Source organism: Ambystoma mexicanum, chromosome 1p (assembly GCF_040938575.1).
Source record: "Ambystoma mexicanum isolate Mex_15411 chromosome 1p, UKY_AmexF1_1, whole genome shotgun sequence".
Classification (NCBI taxonomy): Eukaryota; Metazoa; Chordata; class Amphibia; order Caudata; family Ambystomatidae; genus Ambystoma; species Ambystoma mexicanum.
In genome coordinates, this window is record NC_090921.1 from 990,732,762 (window position 1) to 990,755,767 (window position 23,006).

Genomic DNA, 23,006 nt, shown 5'->3' on the forward strand with positions numbered 1-23,006 from the left:
TTAAAGACCTGGCTTACAAGTTTGCCAAGTGCAGAATTGCCATGGGCTGGAAAGGATGTAACAGACCAAAGGTAGAGGTTTGGTGGAATTATTTCAAGAAATGGGCTGAGACGGAAACAGCAGTATGGACCGAAGCAGCCAACAGAGGGGGGAGGAAGAGGCAGATACATTGACGGCCTGAAGGCACTTAGTGGCCACATTGTCTGAGTCCACCCAAGTATGCCCAAGTGAAAATGATATCTCCCAAAACACGGAAGAGGGAACATCCCTAGAGGATATAATGGCGGAAGGCGAATGGAGTAGGCTCAAGTTAGTGGGGAGGGTAACTGGCAAGAAGCGGCTATGGTTTAATATGACACGAGATACTTAAAAAGGTATAACATATACCGTTTGTTTTCGGTTTTTTTTTTTTGGTGTTGATTGGATGTTGTAAAAGTTTTGGCGTGGTCAGGAAAGGTCCCCACGAGCAAGTGGGGTGTGGGGAGTTTTATGTTCTGTTCACCATATTGATGAATGGGGGTACGGCAAACTGAGCGTGATTTTGCAGCTTCATATGTATCCAGTGTAGTTAGTTATGGATGGGGTATGTTACTGTAGTGTACTATTTGTTTAAAACTGATACATATTAGCCTACACAGGTGCCAAAAGATAAAATGTTAAAACCACCAAATGAAACATAAACACAATTCACATATGGGGTGCTCTGAAGTATGCGGAGACGGGGACGGTTTTTAATGTACATGCAAGGCAGACGGTGTCATGATGCCTACCCCCGGGCATCTGGACCAAGCCCATCAGCCCCGGGAGGAGGTATCCAAGTGCTTACTGAAAGCCCAGCAGCCCCGGCTAGGGGCCATCTGGGTACAGTCCTGGCGCCATAGGCGCCAGGCTCATGTACATTATTTACCTCATGCAGACCATGCTGCAATGATGTCAAGCCAACGTGAGGCCTGAATGGGACTTCTTTGCTTCAGGGACTATTTTTTACTCGGGCGTGGTTCTGAAGGAACTTCTTACCTGGGACTACTTTGAAGGCTATTTAAACCACGCCCGAACAGCAACACATGCTTCGCGTTATTCTGCATCCAGCAGCGTAACGCTCACCGTGCCTGCAGTCAGCATCCAGTCTTCAGCCACGCCCGTCTCGAATCCAGAGCTCCGCGCAAAAGAGGAAAGAAGAAGGAAAGGTTAGAACACAGACATTATTTCAATCCTTACCTGATTCCAGATCCATCACTTCTTCGAACTTGAAAGGGACATTATTTCTGCACGTGTCGCATCGCCAGCTGCAGCGCCGCGCCATACTTACCAGTCCTTACAGCATTTTTCGATCCGGCGCTGCCTCCATCATTTTCTTCGCCGAACTCCAGCATCTAGGGGACAATAGAAACATAAGGTGAGCCGAGAGAGCCAACAAATAGTCTCTTTTACCACCATAGACTTACCTGATTTACCACCGGAGGCATTATTCTTTAACAACCCGTAACTTCATACACCACACCTGTAAGGAGCGAGAAAACAAGTTAAATACACGCATCTTACCGGACAGTGTTGCGTAATACAGACTCTTTCCTGAACGCCATCAGCTGCCACAAGACGATCATCTCTTGGAGCCAGCTGCAACACAAGAAGGGAGTGGTACAAGAGTCGGACATATTTAACTCTTTGAACTTTATACTTACGGGTTCTCGCCAGGAACCTCGGAGTCAATATTCATCCGGAACTCTTCCAAAGCCTTCGAACCAGTGAAGTATCTACGCGCCCCTGTATTCCACGCAGGATGGAGAGCTCATCATTTAAAAACATAAGGTGAGATCACTGAAAGTGAATATTGGAGGTGATTAGTGGGGAGAACAGTGGGGTGCCATTACTAGAATCCACGGGTGTCTAAATCCCTTTCTCCACTTGCAGGAGAATATTTCTACTGGTCAAGCAGACGAGATTAGGCGGTCCAGTCCAGTCTGTCATCTCTGCACTACGCTTCACGTTGGAGGAGGCCGCAGCTGTCCGCGTCCGATCGACGCCCCTGTGGGAGCCAGGTGAGCGTAATAGACGGCTGGTCATGGAGAACCCACTGAAGGAAATATGACGTATATTAAACATTGTGAAACCTAGGCCTCCCCACCCCCCACCCCCTGACCCCCACAGGACTCTGACTTGGGTGTGTTTTTTCTCCAGTATCTAAATAACACTTTAATAGTAGCGTCATTCTGTGGTTCGACTTCTTTGCTAAGCATTCATTTAAAAACTGTACCATTGTCTGAGCGTCTGTTGTCTTGTCCAAATGCCTGCTATTGTCTCATCTCTCCCTGTCTCGTCTGCATGTGCCCCTCCCTGCATCTTTCCCTAGTGTTCTCCCTCCCCCCTCCCCTTTCTTCTCTCCTATCCCCACCTACTCTATGGTGCTCTGTCTCTCCTATCTTTTCTAATTGCTTCTCTATTGACAATCCTTCTCTCCTCACTAAATCTGGTAGGAAGAAGTTTAAAAAGGATATCTTGGTCTCCAACCCAAGCCTCCCTATCTCTGACACCGATACCAGTGCCGCCTCTAGGCAAACTTTCACCGACATCCTCTTTGTCGTTCCCTCGCCAGACCTATGGACTCTTCATATGGTCTCTTTGCTTTCTCCTTTCTCTTCTTCTCCCATTAATTGTGGCACTGGTGGGAGGCCCTCCTGGCCTCCTTTCACTCCTCTAAGTTCATTAATGTTTACTTGAATGTTACCATCTTGGTCCAAGGCCCACAGGTCAGTCTTCTCCTCTTTGATACATGCTTCCTGTGACTCATCAATTTCCTTCCTTCTCCTGCTGTCCCTTCTCTCCCCTCCATGGCTTCCTCACCTTCCCCTGCTGTCTCCTCCTTGGCTACCTTGCGCTCTCCTCCTTCCTCTTCTACACCTCCGCAGGACATACCTCTGATTTGTACCCCTCCCCAGAAGTCTTTCGGACGGTAACCTCCTCCATATTGCTGCTTTTACCTCTTGATCAGCTGTCAAACACTCCTCCAACATCTGCTACCTCCTAGAGGAACTTGACCTCGATCTAACTGAGATATGGTTCACGGCCAGCTCTGGCACAAGCTTTGACACTCCTCCCTGACCGCTACAAGATCCTCTCCGTGCTGAGGTCCAACCATTCCGGAGGGGGTGTAGCCCTGTTCTTCCCAGAGTGGATTCCTGTCTGTCATTCCCACGCAGGCCTACTCCTCTTTCTAATGCCTCGTCTGCAGGCTCTCTCTCTCTCTCTCTCTCTCTCTCTCTCTCTCTCTCTCTCTCTCTCTCTCTCTCTCTCTCTTAGCCATTCCCTTACTGTGGCTACTATCGATCTGCCACCTGGTCAGATCTCCTCCTTCCTCTCTGAATGGGAGGACCTTTCCTCTTCCCTCCTGGTCTCGATTACTCAACTCCTTCTTGGAGACTTTACATCCACCTGGATGCTTCCTGTCCTTCCTCTGGACTATTTTGTGACCTCTGTGACCCTTTCTATTCTTCCCTCTGGCCCAACTCACATTGCAGGGCACAGTCTGGATGTTCTGATATCTTTGGACCTTCCCCTTTCAAACCCTCTCACCACTCCTGGAGTGATCACTTTCTCCGTTCCTCCCAGCTCACCCTCTCTACTCGCCAAGCCAACTCCAGCACTGCCACCCACCTTCTCGGTTATCCGACCCATGAAGCGTGTGTCAGTTGAGGCTTTTGCCACCACTTTCTGATTTCCCTCCAACCCCCCCTTTGTCTGACTCACACTCTGACACAGCCCTTTCCATGCTTCACTCTGCCACCCCTCCTCCTTCTCCCCTGATGAGGTTTCTAGACAAGTCTGATCTATTAACGTCTCATCAAAACAGGTTGATTCCTGTTCCTCCAAAACCATCAAGGACCACATTGACTCCCTGGCTCCTGCTCTGGCTAACTTCTGCAGCCACTCCTTCGCCACTGGAGTCTTACCATCCCCCCTGAAGCACTTCCTTGTACACCCACTTTTTGAAAAACCCTCTGCCGACCCGTCCTGCCCGGCTAACTACCGCCCAATCTCCATCACTCCCTTCCTGGGCAAACTCCTGGAAAAGCTGGCCATCTCCCAGCCTAATCTTCACACTGAATCTAGTGGTTGTCTTCATGACCTGTGGGCTACATTGACCCATTGAACAGAATTTCGCCAAAACCAAGCTGCGCTTCAACACAAACAGCAAAATGGTTGTGCTGGTTCAAGTGAGCACCATGGCCTCAAAACTGCGTTGTGCATCAACAAAAGACAATGCCTCCATCATCTTGCCAAGCACATATTGGGCAGGATGGAACAAGGGGGCACACTATGGGAGCTTGCCAGTGTGTTCTTACATATACATAAGAAACGGAGTGAAAAAGCAGCGCTGTCTTGCTGTCATCCCAAAATCCCCATTAAAAAGGAAACTTGTTCACCTTTAAAAATGCTTCTCTGACGCTATTTCCATCTGTTTTACCTTAAACTACTGTGAGTAATAAGGCCCTGCCACGCCCAGGATATCTCATTGTGCTTCAGCAAAACTAGGCATGATTTCTGAATGACAGGCCCTGTCAAACCAACTCTGAGAACAATCAACAAGGAGCATCACTTTTCCAGCACGGGAGAACACATTCATTTCTATACAAAAGTATCAAAGCTCAGTGGTTCAAAGGAACTCCAGCTATCGGAGCCATGTCAGTTTCAATGCATCTGTGCTTCAGACAAAACTCCTGCATTCAAGAAAATAACAATAGCTGCAAGACAGTGTGGGAATCTGATGGAGATGCAAAACCGAATTTAAAATGAAATGCCTGCTTTTCACCACACGTGTATAAAAATGTGCTTTGCAAACTAAAAAGGAGAAAAATGCCTGTTTAAAAGTAAACTGTTGAATGAAAGCCTGGGTTTTGTTTTTTGTTGCTGGTGATAATACACACATGGGCTATTTTATTCCACAGGTTTGTTTTAATTTGGGATCCAAAATAAGAAAATAAAGGTTTTAAAACACCTGGGCTGGAGTATGCAAACTCTTAAAAAAAACAAAAAAAAAACCTGGTTATTCCAGTTGGCAGAACCAAGGCTTCACCCAGAGGAAGGGAACCACCATAAGAACTCTCAGCAGAGATTAACATCCCAGTGATCATTACTAGGTTGGAAAGAATCTAGTCTGGGCTGAAACCCCTGACAATGGAACTCCCAGTACAAGAAAGCGTCAAGTGGGAAAGGGGCAATAAAACTTCAATCAAGCTGTAAACCCCACCTTGCTTTCGGGGAAATAACAGTTGGTGGCAGCTGAAGAAAGAATAAAATGGTCCAGTGACAAAGGACTGCCATTTGCTTCCAAAGACTATTTATGTATAAAAATGTAAAGACTTCTATCTCTGAAGCAAGACTTTGTAAAAATGCAAAAATGTTAGTTTAAATTTCATTTTATGGGCTTTCATTGAAGACATGTTAGAATTCACTGGGAATAGAAATGGAAAAGTATTGCGGATTACAATAAAAGCATCGATGTTGCCAATGTGAATTTTTATACTTGCATCCCTTATGATCATTCACATGTGTATAAAGTTATGGAATTTTAGGCCGAATCTTTCATACTCAAAATGACTAAAAAGTATTAAACGGACCAAACAATATCTCAGATTGGATTTTTGGACTGCTATGCTCTACTTAAAATATGTAACCCGGTTATGACATTTATTACTGTGCTGCAAATGTACAAATGTGTAAATTCTGTTATGACTGATTTTTTGGCAAAAAGGTCTGTGGGAAGTCTTTTTACACCATAAAATGCAACCTCCAAAACTGAGTCACATCTTGGGGGAGGCAGCCAACATTGATTGTCCAATCCGGTTGCTTAGAGGCGTGCTTAGTTAAGCCGGCACAGCAATATAGTCTGTGATGTCACCATGCTCTATATTAAGAGTCCCAGACAAGACTCTAGACACACACTCTTCCTGAAGTTCCTGCGCTGCGTTCCTGTTCTATTCATCCTGCTGAGTCCAGATTCCCACTACAAGGCCAAAGCATTGCTGACCCTATTCCAGGGCCCACTGCAAAACCAAAGCATTGCTGATCCTGTTCCAGCAAGGCCTCAATTCTGAAATCCCACTAAAATTCCCAAATAACCAAAGGGGAAAGCTGTGGTATTCTTTTGGTAAGCATCCTGAACCAGCCTGGGTTGCTGCCTAACTGCATCCAGATGTATCTGTGCCGTGACCCGACCTGCCCTGCTGTCTTTTGCCCAGCTGTCCTTTGCCAGGTGCGCTGCCGTGTAGTGACCAGAACCGTTGACGGTCCAAAATCCAAGACTAAAAGTGGACTGCAAGTATAATCTCTACCCCATAGAAATCCATAGTCTACCTTGTCTTGCATTTGTCCTAATCCCACTCTCTAAGCCATCCTATCCTTATCCTGATAATTTAAACCAGTTTTAACAAGTTATCTGAGCACCCTGCCCGTGACTTTCTAAAGTGCTAGCGCCATTTCTTTTCAATTTTGTCTTGTGTAATCCTATGCCATTCGTCCTAGTTCGAGTGATCAGACTGGTTTCAGCAAGAGTTGGGCACTGGGGTGACGGGGTTGAATTTGCGAATCAACCCTGGATCTTACTGTGTCCATCTTTGGTGGTCTAGTCTGAATACTCTAGTTAAAAGTAAAACTGTTCTTGTCACACCTGATTTCCTTTCCTATTTCACGGCTTCATTTTACTCAAAGCTCACCTTTTTATATCTTGCATAACTCATCCAGTTTCATAGCTAGAGACCTATTTTCAAATCTTAGTGTCCCTGGGAGATATATCTATAACCCAACCGCTCTCCAAATCGGGAGTATTTCACCCGTTTTTATTAAAAACTGTTTGGGTAATTTAAAGCGGGAATTAAGAAAATGCAACTTTTACACATGTCATTTCACTGCAACATGTTTTAAATTTTCCATTCATTTTCGAATGATATGCTCTTGGTAATCTATTTCTTGTGATTGTTAGTGTTTAGGCATTGTTGCTTTAGTGAGAAATTGTATTTACCTTAATGTTTTAAACCCACATTCATTATTTATTTGTCCATTTCCGAGTGTCATTTTATAAGATTGCAAAGGGTTTAAAATCCGTTTTCCACTCTTATTTGGGGACGGAAGGTCAGATTTTTATTCTGTTTTCTGCCTATTATTCCTGATTATCTGCTGTGTCTTTCTATCCATTCAGAATTCAATTATTTGTGGGTTGAGGGAACATTGCAGGGGGAAATTCTAACTTGGGTGCTATATTTCCTAAATCAAAAGTGCTCCTATTCCCTGGTGTTTTGTATATGCTCCATTAGAAGGTTAAACCAAGTGTATTGCTTACATTCTCATTGTAATTATCACCCCATTGGTGATTGCTGCCCCATATTAAAAATTGTATGGTTTCTTTTGAATTTTAAATTAAATAAATATTGCATTTTACCAACCAGCCTGGTTCATGGTCCATTGTGACCCGGGGTATTTGAAAAGGGGGTGTGATACAAGTTCTGTACCATCTCAAATTGAATCTGTATAATATAAAGAGATGAGCATTTCAATTGTGCGTTGCATACTAGGCTGAGACCAAGGTGTGCGTCGCCTGATTGAAATCCTTTACAGACCATCAGTCTGGCTTCAGAGCTGCCAGAAGCATGGAAACTGCTCTACTGAACATCCGTGAAGACCTGCTCTCCAACCTTGAATCCATCACCCCCTGTGTCCTCCTTTTACTTGATCTCTCTTCTGCCTTTCACACAGTCTCCCATGCCATCCTGCTCAACCGTCTGTGATAACCTGGGTATCACCAGTCAGGCGCCTGGCGTGGCTGACTTCTTTCCTCTCTGATCGACCCTCCAAGGTCCAACTTGGGTCCTTCCTCGCCTCTATCTCTACCTGTGGTGTTCCCCAGGGGTCTAACCTCTCTTCATGGCTGTTCAACCAATACCTGGCACTTCTTGCCCACCGCATTGCAGCTCTCCGCCCCAACTTTCAGTTCTATGCGGATGACACTCAGCTAATTTTCAGGCTACCTTCGGCCACCTCTTCTCCGTCTCTCATCTCTGTCTGTCTGCTATCTAGGAGTGGTGTGCTGCCAATTATCTCTGCCTCAATGCAGTAAGACTGAGATTCTCCTCCTCGACACACCCACTCCCTACTTTCCTGTCACTCTCTGGCTGGCCTCTCTTGGCCCTCTTCCTACTCCCACCTGCAAGGCTAAAAACCTCAGGGCCTTCTTCGACTCCACACACTCCTTCTCTCCTCACATCTCTGACGTCTCTAAGTAGTTATACGACCAGCTGCCCTGCCTCAGTTATTCTTCCTTTCCTCCTTCCCCCAGAAGCTCACTGTCTCCAGAGCTCTGGTCCTCTCTGGGCTGGACTACTGCAACAGCCACTTTCTAAATCTGCCTGCTTCTACTCTCCGCCCCCTCTGCAACTCCTCCAGAACAGTACTGCGAGACTTGTCATTGGCCTCAAGCCCTGGGATCATATCTCTCCAGGACTGAAATCTCTGCACTGGCTCCCAGTGGCTGCTAGAATTAAGTTCAAAACCCTCTGCATTGTCCACAAGGCCTTCTGGGGCCTGGGGCCTCAATACCTTCAACTCTTCCTTCCTAAATATCTTCCTTCGCAACCGCCTCTAACTCCCTCAGGGTTAGTCGCTTCTCCAAGCAACGAATTGGTGGTAGCTCTTTCTTCGGCTGGGGCCTCCCTCTGGAACAGCCTCCCTGCCTCCCTGAAACTGGAGGAGAACCATCTCCGGGTCCGGAAGCACCTCAGAACCTTCCTTTTGCTTCTGCTTTCTCCCCAGCTAAACTCCTGGCTGAACCTGCACTGGTTACCTGGCCACCCTTTGATCTCGGGCTCGGGTCCTTTCCTCCACCAGTTGCACACCTGCACTGCCTCCCTGGCAACCTCCACACTTGGACTGTTTTCTGTATCCCTACAGTCCCCCACCAGCACTTACACCTGATATCTGCACTTATCCTTGCACTTGCCACCAGCTGGCCGTACTTATTATTTTATTTATTCTGTTTATCCCATGTACTGCACTGTCCTGGCCCCCCCTCCCACCCTGCACTTTTCCCCTTCCCCTGCACTTGCACAATCTGAATGACACTTGGCCTAGTAGGATCGTTGTCTCTGTCTTCCCTCTGTTCCCCCCCCCCACCCCCTTGCCACGCCGCACCTTGAAACACTTGTATAGGCGCATTATAAATGCCATATCATATCATGCACAATGATACAAATGTATAGGGAATTTGTGAATCTAAATTTAGTGGGCTTTTTACCAATGGATTGGAAAACGGCATTCTGGGCTGTTTGCAAAGTGACCTTTGACTTTTGAGAAACTGATTCAGAGACCACAGGATGGGTAAATAAGTAACTTCAACCTTCGCGGTCAGCTCAACTGAAGGAGCCAGCCATGGGGTTATGGTCTAATAAGTATCACAGACGGCAGATGTAATCTCCTGTATATATGGGAGATTAACAGAGAGGTTTTGCTATTTGTTTCTGGCCAGCAGTAAATCCTGGGGTAAGTCCATGCCCAAGGCTAAAGTAATTGGAACCCAGGAGTTTCAATTGTATTTTCAGATGTGCTGTGTCCAATGAAATAGAAGTTATTTAGATCAGAATGTTACAATGGAACCATTGACCTGGCGAAGAAGGTAGTTGATGCTAATTCAAAGAGAACTTGTTTGCCCAGTTTTCTTATCGCTTTAAATATTTGTGAACCATGTGCTATTAAAAGTAAAGGTTAAAAGGGCTTAGGCCAATTATTACTAGTAATTAATTATGTTTGCTTACAAATGTTTAACTGAATGATGTCAGGACCTACCATGGACAAATACCCAGGAGCTGTGCTCTACACATGAGCTGAAGATGGCAGTTAAGATAACGTTAACCAATGAGACTGTAGGAATTGGAGAAAGATGGGATTTCTTTGAATAGGGTGTTTGTCCACATGTGGGGGTTGGATTGTAGTAAAGGATCTGGGAGAGTTTTAACTGTTGTAAAATTGTATACAAGATGTCAACTGATGTGATTTGAGACTTGGGTTAGCTTGGTTCTACAGTACCATCTAACTGCTCCCCGGATAATTGTACGATAAACTTGCTTTATGTACAAAACGCACACTCGTTCCGCAGGTGGTGGGCACGCTCAGTGATTCCGTCCCCACGCGATCGATCAGTACAGTTCCTGTGTGGCTAATCTTAGTTTTGTCACCACCACTGGAGATAAGTGTATTACTTCCTTATCATAAATCTTATCTGGGAAATGTTCTGTCCTTTATCCAGAAAATGACTAGCTCACAGATTTCTGTCCAATTGTTAGACTTGTGTTCTATCCACCTTTCTCATGTATCGTTGTCTGATTGGCATACAGTTCACTACATGGACTTTTAATTGCATAGATGAAGTTTGAGCTGTAACATGTTGTGTAATCGTTCAGTCTACTCTTACGGGCATTATACGGATGCTGCACAGAATTACCCCATATGATATCTTAGTTGCTACAGTTAAGGCATGAGAACATGCATGTCTTCAATTCCCAAATGTTCTCTGGGTATGTAATGGAGACCTTTCAGACTTAACTAGTATATGCCACAGGCTTTATCTTTCCTTTTTATAAACCATCATTGGTAGTTTCAGGAATAACCATTTTAATTGCAAAGTGGGCAACCCCTTGCTGTATATAGATTTGTCAAGATGTCTCCTTCTGTCTCAAACACTTGAGATAATCATTCTCCGTCTTGGAAATTGACTGTTGGGTAAATTCTTCATCATTGAGTGTAATGTTGTGTAAACAATAAGTAGTTTTACGATAAGCAGTGGTAATCTCCACATCCAAGAAATGAAAGGTTGGGGTACCTGTTGCCAATTCATATAGAATGAATTGAGTTACAATAACCCAAGATCATCTGTAGTTCAAACTTGGTTCCAGTCCAAATTCCAAAATTGTCATCAATTAGTTTCCAGGTAAAATCTTATCAGACAAAACTGGGTTATCTAGCATATGTCTAATCTCCATTTGGTACCCTGGCTGCCTTGTCTGTACTTACCTGCAAGCACCCATTGGTGCATTTCCAAGCGTTACCTCTGCTGTAATTCCTCCTACGACATTCATTGGTACGCGACTATGCATTACGTTCCTTCCAGTTCCGTTTTCTTTGTTTACCTCATCTAGGCTGCCATTTGCACGCATCCTGTTTTGAGCATGAAGTTTCTGACGGTACATCATTGGACACTTTAAAAAAAGATGAGCTCCTCGAGTCGCTTACCTAGCCCTTCCTCTTTCAGATATTAATGAAACGCTGGCTTTTTAAAATTCAAGTCTATTGATATGGAGCGATGGGAAGCATTCGTTCCAACATGGCTCCCTACTGGTCCTTATCAGTAGACGTGAATGTGCTGTCTAATCTTTCAAGACTAATGCATACTGCAACTGCCACGTTCACTAGAAAAACCGACACAGCAAAGTTATGTGCGCCTTTATAAAACCTTAGTGCAGTTTGCTGCCCTCGGGCCTGTAACTGAGCCCCGGGCGGCAGAACCTGATGTAGTAAAGCCCACTCCCCACCCGCTCAGGGTTTATTGCCTAAATAGTGCATGAAGATATTAGCATAAACTGGTGCTGTTGCCGATCCCATCGAGGTGCCTGAAGCTTGCAAATAAAATGTAGCTTGAAAATGAAAAAAAGTTGTTCAACAGAATGAGCTGCACAAGTTCAATAACAGATTGTTTACTTGCATGGAAGATAATCCTCCTGTAGTAAATCCCACATCCTTGCCTCTAACCCCTTAATGTGAGGGAGTAAGATATATAAAGGCTTTGTACATCCATGGCAAAGAGAATGCAATCATCAGGAATTATTTCCAAGTAGTTCAAGAAATGAGTAGTATCACGCACGTATCAACTCGTGTGTTGAGCTATCGGCTGTAAAAGACCATTTAGGCAAATTGCTAAAGGATCAAAAATGCTGCCTGTACCTGCTATTATTGGTCTAAAGGGAGGGTTAGTCCTGTCCTTATCAATCTTCGGAAGGGCATAGAAAACTGGTGTAACTGGGAATTTATTTGTCAAATCTTTAGTGATTGGAGTAGTCATGTATTATCCTCTGCTTTATCAAGAGTATTTTTGATTAATGGAGCAATCTTTCGTACAGTCCATATCTAGCATGTTGAGTCATCACCTATTAATGGAAAACCTCTCATGATAAAACTTGTGTCCATTACAATTACTGCTCCACCTTTTGTTAGCAGGTTTGATAGTAAGTGAAATCTCTCTTGCGAGATTGTCAATTAAAGAAAGTTTTTTTCGTTTGATGTTAGTTACTGTCTTTTATGGTGTAACTGATCTAGCACTTTTGTTTAAAAAATATTCGAAGCAGTGTTGTTAATGCATAGATTAAATGTGCTTTTAGGTCGTATTTCTAGGTAAACCATTGTAACTGATTCATCTGTCTCGTTAGGTTGCATGTCAAAAATCTGTTATCGCATTTTAGTAGTAGTTTAAATGGATAAATCCTCTTTGCAAAGAAATGGGTAATCCTATTAGGAACAACATAAGACCCTCTTATTGAGCATGGAAATGTTTACTTCACTAGTATCTTGTGCTAGCTCTGTGTGTTCGGTTTTAGCTTTCTTTTGCCGTGGTCTTGTTTTCTTCGATCTAAAAGACATTGTTGAGAAGTCGATAGAGACCGATGTTGATGATGTATCGATGATTCAGTAGTTTGTGCTCTCTGGCAGTATTACTGTTCCTAGCTCATGGTATATCTCTATTACCAGAACTATCGTCACTATTTAGTTTACTCCTGTCCTGATTACTTTCTGGTGTGATTTGAAATTGGATTTTTGGACAGCTAATACTCCTGCCAAGTATACACAAGATTGTGCAAGTAAACGTGTGTCCCGTCTACATTTGTAAATCTTCTGTTCAATGTCCTTTTTGATACGAGTCTAATCCGATCTTGTGACGTATTTCTTTCTATCCCACTTAGTGATTTTAAGATGACATAACTGTGCTTTCAACTATTTCATGATCGAATGTTGAAAGGGCTTTTGATAACTCCTATGTGGTGTGAAGTATTAAATCTAGAGAACATTTATTAAGAATTGGTTCACATCTTTCACAAATTTTACTCTTTATGTAAAGTTGGGCTCAGTATATTCTGGTATCCTGTGAGATTTATAATATTGAGATAAAGTCGATGCATGGTGCTTCTGTGAGATCTCCCTCCTGAACAAATGTTTTAATTGCACTACCCGTTTAGTTGGATGTTCATTTGTAGGGGGAGATTTGTCAAAGTGACTTATGTGAAAGAATTCTACATACTTCATCCTTTAAAATTGCTAAAGTAGTGGCATGTTTCTATGTTCATACATTTTAGAGAATGATATAACGATGGTGTGTGTGCACATAACCAAATTGTGCCTATGCACACCCAAATCTAAAGAAGATAAGTATATAACCATTTGATAAAGTTGGGTGTAGGGGAGGAACCACACCCTTGTCACATAGGCTAAGTGACAAAGAATGGTGTCCAGGAAGGATTACTCTGTCCCCTGTACACTGCTAAACTGGTGAAAGCCAATTAATGAATATGTAGAATAGGTACTGTATAGTAGCATCATAATCTGCTAGTTGATATTCACATGTGGTTATTTGCATTATTGACAGATGTAAATTGCAACGGATGAAGAGAAGAAAGTTCTCAAAACTCATTGAGCACCTGATGCAATAAATCACAAATTTTGAAGTTCCCACATTTCCTGAAGTCTGTTATGAGATTGATACTATACAGTACCTATTCTACTTATTTGTTGGTTGGCTTTCACCAGTATAGAGGTGTGCAGGGGACAGAGGTACTCTTTCCTGAACCACCACCTGACTCAGAAAGGGTTCTCCATAACGTAGATGTTGGAAGAGCTCTTAAATTCGATCTTCACAGAACAAAGGAAGGACTTCAAAGAATCGTCAAGACTTTTTTTCACGTCCAGCAATCCCAATAAAGGTGGTCTGGCATCTAAAGCCACAGTTTCAATGTGGATTGTTTCCTGCATATTGGAGGCTTACCGTCTTCAGGGTCTGCCACCACCGAAAAGTCTTCTTGCAGTGCGAGTAAAGGCAGCCTTGGTTGCCTTGCTGAAATAAGTCCTAAGGGAGTGCAGGGCAAAGGGAGCTACTTGGCCTTCCCTCCACATCAGACTTCTGCAAACACTGACTTGTCAGTGCCTGGCAAATGCATATCTAATACCTATGCACAAGCCACAACTATTGGTGCTGACAATGCTTTCTTTTAACTGGACTTCGGTGCAAGGAACAGATATGAAGACACAGTATTGCATATAAATCAAGTGGCTGAAGGCACACCTAGTTAAGACATTATTATTTCAGTAGCTCATTCATAGCTACAATTAATCTGTTAACTCCCATGATACTGCTGAACAAAGACTGTTTAGCCCTGTACAGCACAGGTTTGATGCTACTGTGTGAAAGCTAGCTCAAGCAGGTCCAAGTAGGGGTTTTATTTTTTCGGGGGCGGGCATGGACAGGTAGGTTGGAAATCAGCATGTGGTTATCGTGGCCATGTGCGGGTAATCGGTGGGTAAAAAGCTGAACACTTTTAAGCAGTTTGTCCCTCCACCCATCTTATTGCCCTTCTATCAGTACTCCAAAGCGGTAGTTGGTGCTAAAGTACAGGAATGCTGCCTTCAAGCTGTAGTTCTATGCTTCTGCCTCCCTTCTTATGTTGTAACAGATTGTACGCATGTACAGTCCCCTTGTGGTGGTTCCTGTATGTGTGCAATCTGGGTTCCTTGTTATGTGAAGTATTTTATTTAGCTGTCTTGTGATATGGCACAAACTTTTTTCTCCCCCCTCCGCTCCAAAAAATAATCAATTGTAATAAAATGTAAATGTAATTTAAGATAAAACCAGTTGGTGAGGAAGATTGTTGTCCTGTTGCCGGTGGAGGAGTGACATCTGAAAAGCTTGTGAAACTGGTTCTGTGGTTGAAGTCCGGTTTAATGTGTTTCTGTTACTGCAGAGAAATCTTCACTGGCAAGTGACTCAGGCTGGGTGCCACTGCTCCTCTCCCTTCTATATGAATACACCAACAGTGCTTCACGGTGGAAGCCCTACTTTGCCCTTTGGCCGGACCTTAAAGGCTTGGATCATCCCATGTTTTGGTAAGGTGATCCATTGTATTTCTACAGTTGGTGTATCTCTTCCAATGCTTTGACTTGGATGTTTGTTTGTCCCAGGACTGTGGATGAGTGATCCCTTTTCCTGTGGAAGCAGCATACAGTATCTATTTATGCCTGTTCTGCAGTCAATAATTGATGCATGCTTGTATTACATTGCACAGAAAGGTGTAATCCTGGGTCCACAGTATTCCATGGATATTGCAGAATTCTAGGGCATTCTGCTTCGGGGAATTCTGTAAAATCTTCTGCTGGAATATTGACGTTTTCTTACAGCTATTTCTTCACATGGACAGTGTCTTGTTACTTCATTTTATTTTTATTGTATTTGTGTTTAGTTCTAAAAACTTTAACAAACGGCAAAAACGTTTTTAACATTTCCATTAGTAAACATACATGTATTTACATTCCAAAAGAATGCACTTTAAACTATGCTTAAAATACACTTTAAAATTAATTGCGGTTAAACACAAATAGACATTTTTAGGCCTACATATGATCATCAAATTCATTCAATTCATTACAATCATTATCTGGGTCCGCGTAAATGTGACCCATTGGCTAAATTCATTCAATATTATTTGTCACTATCAACTGTTAAAAGTTTCAAGATTACACGACATAACCAATACAAAGCAATGTGACCACTTTCCATCTCAGTTTTAAGACAATAAGTCCATAAGGCCTTGTGTTTTACTGCGTCGAGGTTATGAATGTATTTGTCAAGAGTGGTCTTGTAAACTGGACCCAGTTTTTTACACTCAGTAAATAAATGTTTAGCAGTTTCACTATTCCCTGGAGTTTTACATATTCGACAGACCCTGTAAGAGGGCCGTGGGGGTCCTATTATAGGAACCCTGAAACACCAAAAGTGGGAGTTGGCTAGTACGTAGTTTAAGCATCACATTCCACACAGCTGGTTTGGGACACTGTAGTAAGTACCTTTTGATTTGCTTATAAAGCGTGCTGAACCCTGAGGTAGCTAGGCGCTTGACTTGGTAGGAGTTACACACAGGTTATACATATACAAAGGTACAATAGAAAGTACAGATATAGTACAATTGATACAGTAGAATATGCAGATAAGTACAGTACATAATGGGGTTACAATCAATAAATAAGAGGAAGAGGGGGAGATATACTAAATGCAGTGGGGGCTGCTGAGGTGGGCATTTATGCAGTATTTACAAAGATGTACAGGCAGTGGTAGGATTGGGGGTGTGGCTCAGGAGGGAGTGGTTTGAGTGAGGAGCCAGGATTTTACTTTGAATCTGATCTCTAGGAAGGAGTGTTCATCTCTCAGCGGAGGGGGAAGTGAGTACCAAGTGTTGGCAGCTAGAACAGGGAAGCTAGAACCACCTGATTTTTGGAGTCTGAATTATGGAATGCTAAAGTAGTGGGCGTATTTGGCTCTGGTTGGTCTTGATGAGGTTTTCCAGGTGAATTTGTCGGTCAAATATTTCGGGGCTGTGTTGTTGAGGCATTTATGGGTGATCATCAGCGTTCTGAAGGTGGTTCTGTCTTTTATGGGGAGCCATTTGGCCGTCTGTTTGACTTGGGTTATTCGGCCATGACGTGGTATGTTAAGAGCTGCTCTAAGAGCATTGTTTTGGAGGATTTGAAGCTTGTGGATGTTTTGTTTACTGGTGCCTAGGTAGAGGGAGTTGGAGTATTACATTTTTGATAAAATTAGGGCTCTGGGCAGTGGGATGCAGCTTGGTGCAGAAGGAATGGTCTGCAGGCAGTTATTAGCTTGGTAGTATAGGCCGAGGCAGAAGCTGTGGCGTTCACTTGTTTTGAGAGTGATAGTGGTGTGGAGGTAGACCCCTAAGGTTTTGGTGTTTTTGGAGACATGTGCATGAAGGTAGCTGTGTATGACGTATGAGACATATTTTATAAGTACTTAAAATCGAGAGATGTGGATAATTATTAGTCCAATCCCATTGCATCAGTTTGTGTTGGAACATAAGTTTCAAAATAACAACAAACCTGGTTCCACGTGTGAAGTTAGGGTGCCAATTAATATGACTATTATTCAAATTAAACTTGGTACCACTGTGCTCTCGATTAGGTCCTCTTGGATCCTCCATTAAAGCTAACATTTGACATACGTTTTAGCTTTTAAGTGTAGGGTTCCCCGCCTGACCAACAATCTACCTCTAAGAGAAACGAGACCTAACTCCAATCTCAGGTACTCAACTGTGGTCGAGTAAGAGGGTTTCAATAACCTTTTCCAAAAGTAACTTAATTTATCCAACCAACAGCGGTCCTGCATAATCGGAGCCTCCAGTCCATACAAGACCATGGGGCAAAAGCCGTTGCTTAGCAAATTGCTCAATCAAGTGTTTCAAACAGCGAGCTTTGGCCATTCTCTTATAGAACAGTTATTCCGACTGGCACTCATTTCGAGGCCCAAGTAAGGGTATTTCACTATATACTCTAATTGCCCCAAGCTGGTTGTTTGGGGGCTGGGGGTTAAGCTTCTCAGAGGCTATACGCATTACCTTTTTGTCTTTTCCATATTTATGGTTAAATCGTTATTTGCTGCATATGAGACTAGTATATCAAACATTCCCATGGTTCCGCTAAAAAAGGTATGGTTGAACATTACCATGTTTTCGGCGTAGAGCATATGTGGTAGTAACTGTCCACCAATTCTAGGGCTGCAGCCGATGACTGAGGTAAAACGGGCAGAAAGGTCCGCCAATAGCAGGGGAGCTAATGTGCATCCCTGCTTCACCCCTCTAGAAATACGAAAACTAGTGGCCATAGTGCCTGCATCATCCAATCTATAACCCGCCCACCTGTACTGTGGTGCAAACACTTCAATACACACATAAGCCACTTGGCAACCCCAGCCCTCCATCTTGGCCCATAGTTATTGACAGTTCATGCTGTCAAAGGCAGCTCGAAAATGGACAAATATGATGTACATTGACTATCCACCCCTTGCTGAGGCCTTTCGAAAAAGGGTTTCCGTTACCCTCAGATTGTGGGTAGTGGAGCTACCCGGGCTAAAACATGTTTGTGTAAATTCGAGCAGCTGGCTATACTCGACCCATGCCTGCAGGGACTTTAAATCAAGGGTAGAAAAGAGTTTCCCCATGGAGTCTAAAAGTGGCAAGAGTCTATAATTTTCCGGCATTAGCCTATCCCCCTTTTTATAAACCGGAAGGAGAACAGACTGCTGCCATGAAATCATAATTTCCTGGGTGATGCACCGTCTATAGCCCACCTACCAGGGTCTTGTTTTAAGACTACATTAGCGAGTCCATTTGGACCACAGGCCCTGGAGTTCTTAAGCTTCAAAATAAGTATTTCTATATCTTCTTTGCTGGCCAAGATGGGCCAGCCCCCCGGGATGAACTGCAGAGCTGTCCCCCTTGTAAGATTATGATCTCTCATTCAAGTACTTAAGCCAAACACTTTCACTTATTGGGTTTAGGGTTTGCCTACTGCTGTCTCCATTAGCCTTCCCCAGTATCTTCCATATGTTTCTGTGCTTGCCAGTACTCAATGTGCTAATCCTTGTTTGCCAGTGGTAGTTTTTAATTGTGTCTCCCGCGCTTGTGCCAATGTTTGTATTCTTTCTTTATAGCCACAATCTGAGACCATTGTGTGTAGGCAGGGCCACCAGACCTGCTTACTGCTCTCAATTTCTGTCTCATTTCTCATTTAGAATCGTGGATGGCACTATCAAATTGGTTAGTATGTTTTCCAATTGTCAGCGGGTGCCTTGTAAGGAGGGCTTCTGTTTGAGAGGCTAGTTTTTTTTAGCCAAACTTTGATTTAGTTACCGTTTATCCTATCAAGCTGTTCAAAATCGACACTGGTGAGTAATCCCACCGCTACACTACACTTGCTTTTTGGACATGTTTGCTGTCCAGCGTATGGTGTTACCGGCATGATTTACTTGTAGGCCATGGCAGCCGGAATGAGGATTTATTCCCTAATTGCTAATAGTGAGGGCCAGAATAGTATGATCACTATAGTCTTTAGGCTTCACCTCAGGTTTAGATACTACCATAAGGCACACCTTATTACCAAAAAAATAGTCTAGGGTTGTTAGTGTTTGCTCCCCATGTATATTGCCCAAGGATATCACCCCTGGTTGTACCATTCAATTGAATTAGGCCCCAGTACCACTGAAAATGTATGCATTTTTAACCCTTACGGTTAGTGATGTTCTGTCCATTTCACATTTTTTAATTATATTTCGATAAGGTGAACACTCAATTTCATCTGAGCATCTGGCATTCAGATTTCTACCCAACAATACCATTTGATTTTGTTGTAACCGTCCATCTGCTGCAAAGATTTCATCGAGTTGAGAATGGATTTCTTCCATACAGGACTTTTTGTACAGATTATAAATATTTATTAACCGGTCTAATAGCACAGCGAGTAGAGCGCTCGCTTTGACATCTGTGCAGAGCCTGCTGACGCAGGTTTGAATCCCGGCAAGACCAAACTCAGTCTTTCATCCTTCTGAGGTCGATAAATGAGCAACACACACCGTGGGTAATAAGCAGCGCTCAGATGCCTGAGGGTTTGTAGCGCTATATAAATGCTAAATTGTTATTTTTATTATCATCACTTCCTTCCCGTTCTGTTTGAGTGAGGCCAAAGTTCAACCACTTAGACCATCCCTTTGCTAGATGTTACTGCCACTTGGCTAGAATACATTTTCTGGCTCACTCCCATAAATAACCCCGCCATATGGTCAACCCCCCTCCACCTCCAACCCCCAGTCACTTTGGCCATTACTTGGTATAGGTGGTACCTGTCCACATAGACGTGAGGGTTGAGGCAGGTTTCCTGGAGAAGGAAGACATCATAGCTGGTTAGCATTTGCTTTGACACCCCCTGTCTGAAAAAGGTGTAGATAACTCCAGGTATTCCAACTAGCAAACCTAAAAGTTCAATTCCCTCTAGTCAGTTGGCCCAAATGTGGCCTGTCAGCCGGTTGCTCCCAGGGCCTTGACCCAGAATCTGGTCAAGACTGTGTATGGCTTCTTGTAACTCTATTTGCGTATGGCCCCACCTGTGTGCATCCATTAGGGACTCCATAGTGTTTTTTGAATTCATCAACCCTTGGGGGGATGGCAGTACAACAACCTTTCCCCATACTGCCTTCTATCGGTTCTAGTAGTCACTGTGGCACCAGGGTAGTGCTCATGGTATACCGTTAGTTGGCCAGATTATACAATAAATCCACTGTAGCACATAGCATGGATACAGCAAAAGAGGATACAAATTGAATCAAGACCCAGTTAAACTGTGCCATTTAGGGCGTTTTAGTTGTAAAATATCTGCCGAAGAAATCATTCACAGCTGGGGGATCGTAGACCACACACTGAGCAGGGATGACCGATTTAAGAAGGGCCTGGTTGCAGTTGGCTGAATCCCTTCAATTTTCACTAAAACCCCCAGCTTTTGGGCTCCAATATCGGGACCACTTAAGTAAGGATTATAATCTTCTAGCCCATTTTTCCCCGTGTTTTGGAAAATTGGTATACAGAATTCATCTGGTGGTATTATTCTTGGGTGACAGAGAGGTGGACCCTTTCTCTTGCCTGGTGAAACAATCAATGACTGGCCTAGGGTTATTCACCAAATTCGTGTCAGTGGGCTGACTTTTACCCGTGTGGCAAGATCCAATGACATGAACTTTTTCCTGGGCCCAACAAGAGCCAACCCCTCGCCGAATCAACCTGAGATTTTACTTGTGGTTGCTTTGGGACTGCATGAGCCCATTTGTCCAGTGGCCCACTCAGTTACTTTCCTCTTTGTGCCATCGCCTGGAGATTTCTTTCCATCATTTGATATTTCATTGCATAATGCTTCCAGGGCATCCTTTTCATTGCAAGCAGCAATGTTAACCGAGTCTTGGAGCATTACTGATGCCGGTGAGCTAGGAATGCTGACTGGAAGGCTGTCCCAATGCTCACATTGGCCCTTTAAGTCTTAATCCATAACTAGTATACTTGCCGGGGGTCCTTGGTCCCGTCTGTGGGTTTGAAACCCCTCCCTGATGTATCCATTCCCTTATTTTCCGGTTTTTGACCCAGGCATAAGGCAGTATTAGCTAAGATAATCTCCACTACCTTTGTGGTTATTACCTTTAGGTCATGTTGTTCAGTGGCCAGATTTGTACAAAGAATCAATAAGGTTTTCATTTTAGAAAGAATAGTGTTGGAGTACCTATCCGGGTGGAAGGCTTCATCCTGGATAGTACTGTTGGAGGGCTCGCCATCACTTGCATCTCCTGAAGTTTCCAAGGTGTCAACGAACGCTTCGAGGTTTGGGGTACTGGACAGGTTTCCTCCAATTATATTTTCATGGGGTATCATGGGGGGGGGGGGGAGGAACCCAAAGAGTTGTGTTTCAGTGTACTACATAATTGTAACAATGATCCATTATTGTCAAGAGACTGCGGTAAGCTTGGCACTTGCTTGTCAAATTCGTCTGCTGTATCTGCAATGTTATTAGTTGCAGAAATTAGTTTTCTTTTGCTCTTGCAGATTATTGTCCCCCTCTAGGTTGCATGAAGGACTGTCTCTCACTTGCGTCACTGAGGGGCATGACATAGAAAATAACTTGCCCGTCTTGCTAACGGCCTGGAAATAGCTAGTAATAGTTATCTGGTCATTTGGCACTGGTTTTCCCCAGTTTCCTCCATAATTTCTACCCTTCTTTGTGGAAGGTGCCTCTGAATTACATTTATTATTTTTTAATGGGCTCTGTGCCAGTTTTCCCATTTTTAAGGATTTGCTACGCAGGCTAGACCTACTAGGCAGTTTGCTCTTCATGGTGAGGGCCACGTACTCGAGCAAAGGGAAACAAGTGGGCCAATGTTGAGAACTCTGGAGGTAAAAGGGGATGGCGGAAGTGACACAGGATAGAGACTTAGACACGGGTAGGCTATGTAACACCCTTTACTCTGTGGGGTACCCACATTCCATTACACACTCCTACCCTAGAGTAATTTATTCTGATTGAGATTGGATTTACATGGGTATCTGAGCAGGTTGCTTTACCTTGGGACGTATGCTGTTCAATGATCACACAGTCCACCCATCATTGGTTACTTCGCCGGTTACTATCCACTCCTGCTTGTCTGAGCCGGGGGCTGGGGGGCACGGCTAGCTCCCAGTTCCACCCTGTACCCCTGTCAACTGCCAGAGACTGCCAGACTGCAGCCAACTCAACAACCAACTCCGTGGTGTTACAGGTATCAAGAGCACTTTCTCCTCCCAATGTCACACCTGTAGATAGGGAAGAAACTCTGCCACTGCTACCGACTCTGCCCATCAAGTTTAAGTAAAGCATGCCCGTTTTCGGGACGTTGCTACATCTTTCCTAAATGTTGAACCTTTCCTGCAGCCCTTCTGCACTCCATTTGTTAAAGGGAATATATCCACCGGCTGACCTGACATTTTTGGACACAATTTAAAGGGAATAAAGTGGACTGTTTGCACATTTTTGTCTGGAGGATAGGTTTCAGATTTGTTGAAGGACGCCAAGGGGATCTTGACAGTAGATGCATACTGCTGAAGTTCCCGGGAAGACCAGGGAGTGGACGAGGAACAACACATAAGAAATTGGGGCCTGATGTGGTGATTTTTTTTTTTTAATGTTCTAGTTCAGTTTATCAAGACCATATACCTACAACAAGAAAAATACTATTGTGGGTTCTTATTCAGATTCTTGTTTTCATTGTAACAAAGTTGGTCTGGATGGTTAAGTGCTTGATGAATTGCTACGCTATGGAACCTGTCTTTGGCAGCTGTAATGTAAGTGCAATG

At 43.7% G+C, this 23,006-nt stretch overlaps 1 protein-coding gene across 1 annotated transcript in view; it reads left to right on the plus strand.

Annotated features, from left to right (window-relative positions):
• SETD6 (SET domain containing 6, protein lysine methyltransferase) overlaps positions 1–23,006 on the plus strand; it is a 667,868-nt gene that overhangs the window by 125,037 nt on the left and 519,825 nt on the right. The window contains exon 4 of the mRNA XM_069654594.1: positions 15,042–15,183. Coding sequence (XP_069510695.1) covers positions 15,042–15,183 — 142 coding nt within the window. The remainder of the gene's footprint in view (positions 1–15,041; positions 15,184–23,006) is intronic.